The sequence below is a fragment of the Cygnus olor genome, chromosome 8 (assembly GCF_009769625.2).
Source record: "Cygnus olor isolate bCygOlo1 chromosome 8, bCygOlo1.pri.v2, whole genome shotgun sequence".
NCBI classification, from domain to species: Eukaryota; Metazoa; Chordata; class Aves; order Anseriformes; family Anatidae; genus Cygnus; species Cygnus olor.
The window spans coordinates 3,575,783-3,583,798 of record NC_049176.1 but is presented as its reverse complement, the minus strand read 5'-3'; the positions used below and the strand labels follow the sequence as shown (position 1 = coordinate 3,583,798).

At 46.2% G+C, this 8,016-nt stretch overlaps 1 protein-coding gene across 1 annotated transcript; it reads right to left on the bottom strand.

The window, feature by feature from the left end:
* Positions 1-2,234: 2,234 nt before the first annotated feature.
* Positions 2,235-6,100, bottom strand: S1PR1 (sphingosine-1-phosphate receptor 1). Its single transcript, XM_040566314.1, is given in 7 exon segments — positions 2,235-3,974; positions 3,976-4,014; positions 4,016-4,143; positions 4,146-4,460; positions 4,463-4,588; positions 4,591-4,952; positions 5,950-6,100. Coding segments are annotated over 6 exon segments (1,392 nt in total). The 5' UTR covers positions 4,826-4,952; positions 5,950-6,100; the 3' UTR covers positions 2,235-3,425.
* Between the last annotated feature and the right edge of the window lie 1,916 nt (positions 6,101-8,016).

Sequence of the window (8,016 nt, the reverse complement as noted above, 5' to 3'; positions counted from 1 at the left end):
CCAGCGCTACACCTGGGTCCTACACAGGCATAGGGAGTTAGGGAGTTGCCACGGGAGCAACAGATGGAGTTATGATCGTTTTCTCTCCCTGTTTTTATTCTTTGTGATGGAAGAAGAGCTAGGAACAAGAATATAATGAAAGTGGCAGGTTACTCCCAAGAATTCAGGCTATTTTATTTCACTGAGGGATTTGGTATAATGTACCTTTTCAGTTCTCAAAGCATGTTTTCAGCCAGGTTGTCACATGGCCAGCAAAAGGACAAAGCCATATGCCCTTTCAGTGCCTATGGAAGGCACTCTGGGGTCTGGGGAGGGTGCTTTCTGCATTACAGGCTGCAAAACTGAGTGCTACACATCTGGCCTAACCTGCTGATTTATTGTCATGGATGTGCGTGGCTGAGGAGCTGCGGCCTTCTCCCATAGGAAGTGAAAAGAGGTACAAATGGCCTTTTTTTCCAGCAGGAACCCTAACTTTTATTATTGTTATTATTTTATTACAGTTATTAGTCCCTGTGTGATTTTTTTCTACATGCGTAGATGTGGCCTGTCTATTGAGGAAACAGATTTCAGTCATCTCAATCGGGAGCATAGGAAATGCTTCCCATGGCTCAGTGCCACACTCTGCTGTTTGCATTTCTCTTGCTGTGTGAATTACTTCGGGCTTTGAGCTCCCTACCAAACTTGGGCTCCCACCACACAGTTGCTTTTACAGGGGGAAGCAGTCATTTCCCCAAAGGCCAGCAGTGCAATTAGACAAGATAGATAAGAGAGGGATACAGAAACAAAGGCAAAGCGAAGGGAAGTGACTCACCTGTAGCCATCAGCTCCCAGTGCGCAGAGGCTGGTGGTAGTCACAAGGGGCCTGTGACACAGCCATGCTGTGACATTGCCCATCCCTTGTCACAGGATCTCAGACCCAGCAGGGAGAAACGCTATGAATGCCCTTAAGGCTTCCGGAGCGGGAGGACCCCTCTCCTTTGGATGACAACATGCCTACCAGTCCAGGAGAGGACTTGAACCAAACCCAGAAGCCACGTCCCCTGTATATTGCCTGTATTTACTCACCAGCAGCACGTTGAGGCCTCAACTTGGACTTTCAAGGTTTATATGCTTCTGGTGCTCTGCACAGACATGACTTTATCCCTGGGATAAAGCGGCGCATTCCCTCATGACTGCCAGCACCCGCGCGTAAGCCATCATTGCCCAAATGAAGGCCTGAGCCAAGAGGGACTTTATCTTTTGCACAAACACAGATTGACATTTTTCCAGCTCTGCTCAGGTCACTAATTAAAAGCCTAGGAAGTGAGCACACATGAAATCATTCCTTCCGTACAGGCAGACAGATGGAGAGAAATTCCAGCCTGTTTCCACTCTTTTGTCTTCAGGGCATTTTTGGAATTTCCTTCAGGAAGTGAGGTTGCGACCCAAAGCCTTCCTCACTGAGCAGGCTCCAGTTTCCACAGTAAACCTTGCACAGCGATGACATACGCTACGAGAAGGTGAGGTTTATCTTCACACTCCAACTGCATCCTGTACAAGCTCTGTGAAACTTAAAAGACCGAGAGGGAATGGCAGCAAGAGAGGAAATGGAAGTTGAAACTTTGGAAGAAATAATACAGTGTCTACACAACTATCCAGCCAGTCTGTGCTGCCGCACCCAATGGGGCTACAGCTGCGTAGCTGAGAACACAGGTCTACATTTCATAAACCTCCTGATACCTGCAGTGAGCTAAGAATTAAACTTCTGAATGCTGTTAGCGATATAAGCTAATTATTTCACTTATTCTACTCTAGGCAGTCATGGCAGCACTGTCAGGCACCCTTTTTGTTCTGTTTATGCTTCACTAGTTGTTGGAGAAAAATTGCTTGTGGTAATGCTAGTGTAGAGATTATTATAATGGCATTTCAGCGTGTGCTGAGGAAAAGTCAGAGTCTAGCATTCATTTTCTATTTTACATGATATTGTAAGTGGCATCCTCTGTCTTCATTGATCAGAAAGACCCCACAAAACTGGCTTAATCCCAGTACCAAAATCAAGGAATTCTTTCACTTACTTCTATCAGTAACTTCTATCAACAAAACCACACCCAGCACAAAACTCCCACAACAGTACAAAGTACCAGTATTGTGATAACAGAAACTTTAAAAAAATCAGTTTATTAATGTTTAGAAGTCAATAAAGCTATGTGCAAATTGAACAATAAAAGTCAGAAACATTTAAATACTATTTTTTAAAACCAGAAAAAAAAAAATCAGTTTAATTGCACTGGAAATTTTACTACAAAGGCAATAAATTTTCTTTACAAAATACCACTTCTAGGAGTTGCCAATAACTGTAAATCAGTCAATTGCTCTCAGCTATCCCAGATACACCACTTTTGTTACAGTAATACTCTAGGTGCATGAAGACTCCTGCATCATATTAACTTATTTACATTGTACACATTCAACCCCATTAGCACAGGTTAGAAAAACAGAGGAGTAAAAATGACGCTGTAAAACAAATACATTCAATTTAATGATAGGTACTTCTTCACGAACTGATAAAATACAGACATCTTTGCTGAAATTATAAACATGAATACAATGTGCCAAAATGTATTGCATTTTGTTATGGAAGTGCATTTATCTATAGCCATTTTGCTTCAACTCTCCTTGTATTTTTCTGAAACTCAAGGTATTCTTTTCAGATTTTCTGACCAATCTTTACCTTTGGAAATACTGTGCAACTGACACTGACCTTCCCCTTCAGTTTTTAGTTCTTTTTACTTCGGCAAAAATGCTGCTGTTGTCAATAGTATCTTACACTGTTAGATTTACTCTCAGTCACCTTAAACAGAAATGACCTTTAGTTCTACCATGCATTTGTCATGATAATGCAGTTTGTTTAATGCTAATAACAACATGGCAAACAACATAGGGAGCCAAATGCTGCTCTGAGCTACTCCACAAAAACTGACGCAGTCAACAGAATCGTATAGGTGGACATAACTGCCAAGTCTGTCTGGCTCTTGGTCTTCAATGTAACACGGACCAACAACAAAAATTCACAGCTATGATCTCACTAAATAAAACCCCAACAGCTTTGGACTCTGCAAATAAAACCTTACTACTTTTCTAAAAACTCTGGAAAGTGATGCCGAATTATGGTTGTATGTGCTCTAAATTATATTTGTGTGATCTCTTCCCTTGTTATATGTTAAACAAACACTTCTGACCAACTATACCAGAGCCACTGCTAAACTCAGTACAGAAAGACCTTTGTGTCAGTGGTTTGCTGCAAGTAAAGGAAAAATAACTTCACATTCTTCTCACAGGGAAAAAAAAAAAAAAAGGTTCATTCTCCCTTTCCCTCCTCCTCCCCCACTCTCTTCTCTCACACACACCAGGCATCATTTCACCAAGGCATCAGTCTTTCAGAGTTACTAAGGAGATTTCAGGATATGAATGCGCCTGACAACCCTGAGCTGCCTCAGTGCAAAGACAAAACATGCTCCAGGGAAAAAGATTTTCAAGCCAGAACAGTCTGTCCCATTTCTTGAACTCCAGCCTCGCAAGTGCACCGTTTGCCTCATTAGAACTAATGCTACTCGCTCACGTTGGCCCAGCGCTGATGCAGTGAGCAGGAGGCGCCTCAGCTCCCCGATTTCAGAGGGAAGGCTCTGGAATACACCTCCATGGTTACTCCTAAGAAGATGAGTAACATTGCCTGAAGACATGATGGTTTCAGGATGGTCACCTTCCTCCTTCTGTGGGTGGGAGGAGTTGTCGGACTTACTCCTGCTGAACTCCATCCCTCCGATGATTGGCCTCTTGAATTTGGTCCCCGAATCTGCCGGGGGACATTTGCAGCAGCACAGAATCTTGATGAAAGCCCTCCGCATTTCTTTGTTTGTTAACGTATAGATGATAGGGTTCGTGGCTGAATTGAGCACGGCCAGTACTAAGAAATACTCTGCTTTATATAGGATTTGGGCAGGTCTTCACTTTACAGCCCACATCCAGTAAAAGCAGGGATGAACAAGGGAGCCCAGCAGGCAATGAAGGCACTCAGAACTATGATCACTGTCTTGAGCAACGCTAGTGACTTTTCTGAGCTCCTAGTAGCTTTGGTAATGTTTTTTCGAAATGTTAGCCTACGCTCCTAGTCCTCACCATGGAGTAGATCCTGCAATAGAGGACGACAATAGATAGCAAAAGGCCAGTGAAAACTGTGGTGCAAAAGAGAATATAGTGCTTGTGGTAGAGAGGCAGCACGGTGGAGCAGTTGGACAAGAGGCTGATGCAGTTCCATCCCATAATCGGGAGTCCCCCGAGTATCACAGAGATAACCCAGCAAGCACTGATCAGCAAGAAGGAGCGGAAGCTGTTGCTGCCATTGTGGAGCTTCATCTTCAACATGGTGATGTATCTCTCGATGGCAATGGCCAATACACTGAACACAGAAGCAGACAAGGCACAAACATGCTGCCTTCTCTTACAAACCACTGGGAGGGGGTGAGGCTATAGGTTTTGTGTCCAGAGAGCAGGAGGTTGGCAGTGTAAGCCACACCAGCCAGCAAGTCTGAAAGAGCCAAGTTCCCAATGAATAGTACATTGGTCTGTGAAATTTCTTGGTTTTCCAGATGGTGAGCAAGACGAAAATGTTCTCTAAGATTATAAAGCAGCAAATGACGATAAAAACCACCGACGTCACTTTTATTCCACTGTCTGCATTCTCATTTAGCTTTCCCGTATAATTATAGTGCTCTTTGATGACATAGTTGACATCAGTGTTGGCGAGGCTGCTGACCACCTTCACCGGGGCGCTGGTGCCGGAGCTCATGGTGCCAGGCTGGGTGCCGCTTCCCCCGCGGCCGCCGGACGGTGACACCGAGCACAAACCCGGTGGCTGCCTGCAGTTCGCGCCCGCAGCCGGCTGGCACTCCTGCACGCGCTCAGAAACAGCAGCCCTGAGAACAGGAGGCACAGACAAAGCCCAGAGTTAAAATAAGGCAAGGAAACAATGCAACAAAACTTGAAATGGTTCAGAATAATCTGCTGATTGAATTGTACACCAGAGTCACAATGCAATCACACAGAAATCAGTTTTTATTCGTCTGTTAAAATGCACTTAAAAGGTGGTTAGGCATGTTAAACAGCTAAAGCCAGTGAGACAAAAAGCAGTTCTGTCATGCAGGGCTGCACAGGTAAAGCTGGAGTCAGCAGGGACGGCTTATTGGACTTTTTCAAGTGGGAAGCCATCAGAGCTCCCCAGCAGTAAGCACTTGTATCTCTTTTTCCTCCGTGGGAAACACACCACATACACAACAGCAGAGATTAGAGAAGGAATCAGGCTTGATTGGTTTAACTGCAAATGCATGGAAGTCTGCACAGAAGTACTTGACAGACCTGCATTCTCCTCTACTAGAGTCTGAATATGTTTTGGAAGGGGCCGGTAAGCAATATACCAATGCATCCCAAAGAGTGGTGGTGCAGGTAATTCACTGCTGTGGAAGAGAGCATCTCAAAGCTGTAAAGAGGAAAGGTACCCATGACAAATAAAAGTAAAAGCACACTTTACAAAGCCGAGAGCAGTATTAAGTTTAGAAAAAGAAGAAGGATACGTAAGTAAGTTGCACAGCAAGCCCATAGCGTGCGTCTGAAACAAAGGAAAGGTAACAAGTACCTGGCGTTAGAAATAACTAGCACTGCGAGCTTTTGATACGGACGCGCTCAAGGAGCGCGGACCCGGAGGAGGCTGCCTGCCTGACTGCGCGCACAGGCACTTGTTAGGGGTGCTTGAAAAAGTCGCCACAGCAGCCAAGGGCCGGGGAGCGACCGGAGCTGTCCGGCCGCGGGGCACGGCCGGAGGTGCGAGGCCGGCAGCTCCCCGGCTGCAGCCCGCACCGCACCGCTCCGCACCGTACCGCACCACACCGCCCCGCCCCGCCCCGACCCTCGCCTCACCGTGCTCAGCCGCAGCGCGCTGCCCGCCTCCGCCCCCGCATCTTGCGTTCCCGCCGAGCGACTCCGGCGGCCGGGCCCGGGGCTCGGTGGTTTTAACGCCCGCCGCAGCGGCCGCTCCCCCCTCCGTTTCCGACGATCCCCTCCTAACTCCTCCCTGCCCGCCGGCGGCCGCGGGGCGGCCCGGGCCAGGACCTGGGCGCCCGGCCGGCCCCGCCGCCTCCCCGCCCCGCGGCTGAGGCCGCCCCTTCGGATGGGGCCCCCGGGTCCTCCTCGTCCCTGGGCAGCCTTAGCCCCGGCTCCTGGGGAACGTGACAAAGAAAGTTGAAGGAAGGAGCCGAGAGCGGCTTCCCGCCTTCCCGAGCTCGGGGCCGGGCCTGGCCGCCCTCAGACAGCAGCAGGACGGGTCGGGGTGTCCCGGCCCACAGGGCCTGGGTCACTCGCCAGCCGCTTCCCCCCGGCCTGCAGCAGCCCCCCAGGGCCGAGGGCCAGCGCACAGGGCAGGCCCAAGCCAGCACTGGGACCTGGCAGATGGGGGACTTGGTTCCTGGCACTTGCCACCCCAAACACCACCATGGAGTGGTGTTTCCACGTTAAGAATAAATAAATAAATAAATATAAATAAAATTCACAAGAGTCAGAGGGTGTTTAATAATAGGAAGAAAAGTTTTATTTATTTATTTATTAACAGTGGTAGCAGTGTCATTATATAGAAGCTACAAAAGAAGTTGTGGGTTTAGGTTTTATAATTCCTTCTTCAAAGAAACCCACCTCAGCGAACATGAAAGGGTGATTCCTGATAACCCACAGTTGCTCTTACTGCAGAAATGTTCCTCTTCCTTCCTTGCTCTGTTAACTCCACCTCAAATTGAAATGCAAAAGAATATCACAATAGACCAGAGCTTAATATATTAGGTCTTTTAGTTCATAGCATCACACAATTCAATTAGTAGCAGTTGTTATGGGGAGGCTGCTTTCCTCTGAAACACGGTAAGAGTAACACTACCCTCAGGAGGAGAGTCCTTATTTATGCTAATCGTCATGCTTCAATTGCTCCACGCCTCTCCCAGAATGACTCAGATAAATTACACTGGCAAACAGACATTGACTCTTCCACCACAAAGCTAGAAACTTGAAAAGATGTTTAGCCTCCTGAGAGCCTGGAGGAAAATACAGCCGTTAAATTACAACTGTCAGAAAAGGCATGCAAGATAAATCATGCTTGAGGTTGACATATGTATCCCCTGCAACTGCCTGACATACCCTAGATATTTCAAGCTTTCCCCCTTATTTAGCTAATCTATAGAAAATACTAAATAAAAGTGCATTCATTAGGCATTTTCCTCTAGGAAATCATTCTCATATAATTTTAAGCAAGAGGAACATATTAAACGAACATGCTTTAATTAAAGGATAGAATGACTCAGGGTTTCAGTAGTCAGATGTACAAGCTTTCATGTTTAGGTTATTGGTAAACCAACTGAGAGGGCTCCAACTCAAAGACGTGACATCCAACAAATTATTTGTCAGAGATTGTGTAAAATGTCTAGGCAATTTCAGTTCCACCCCAAACAGCTGGCTATTTGCATCACAAAAAGTATTGTATTAGATGACCACACACATTTATACCCATGTTGACATCTTAGCAGTGAGGATACTGAAATAGTGCTTCGCCCTTCTCAGAAAGTGAAGCCAGCCTGGCTGATTTTGCACTAAAGGCTGTTTAAAACCTTGGAAAATGTAGGTTAATGTGGCTCAGCTGCACAGATTGCAACCTCCTCATGAGGGCTGAATCACACAAACAGGTAAATTCAGGCTGTTCCAGCCAACTCTACCAAGAGCACATGGATAAACGTTTAGTGAGAAGATTTAAGCCAGGATTATACTCCGTCCCAATCAACAGAACAAGAATTCTCTTCTTAGCACCCTCCTATCTGCCAGGTCCTGTGTTAAGGACACTTGCAATTCCATGAAATACATGACAGAAATCCAGGGTACAACTCCTTTGAAAACTCTACTCTGAGATTGCCTAGTCAGAAAAAAAGAGAAAGGACAGTATAATGAATATAT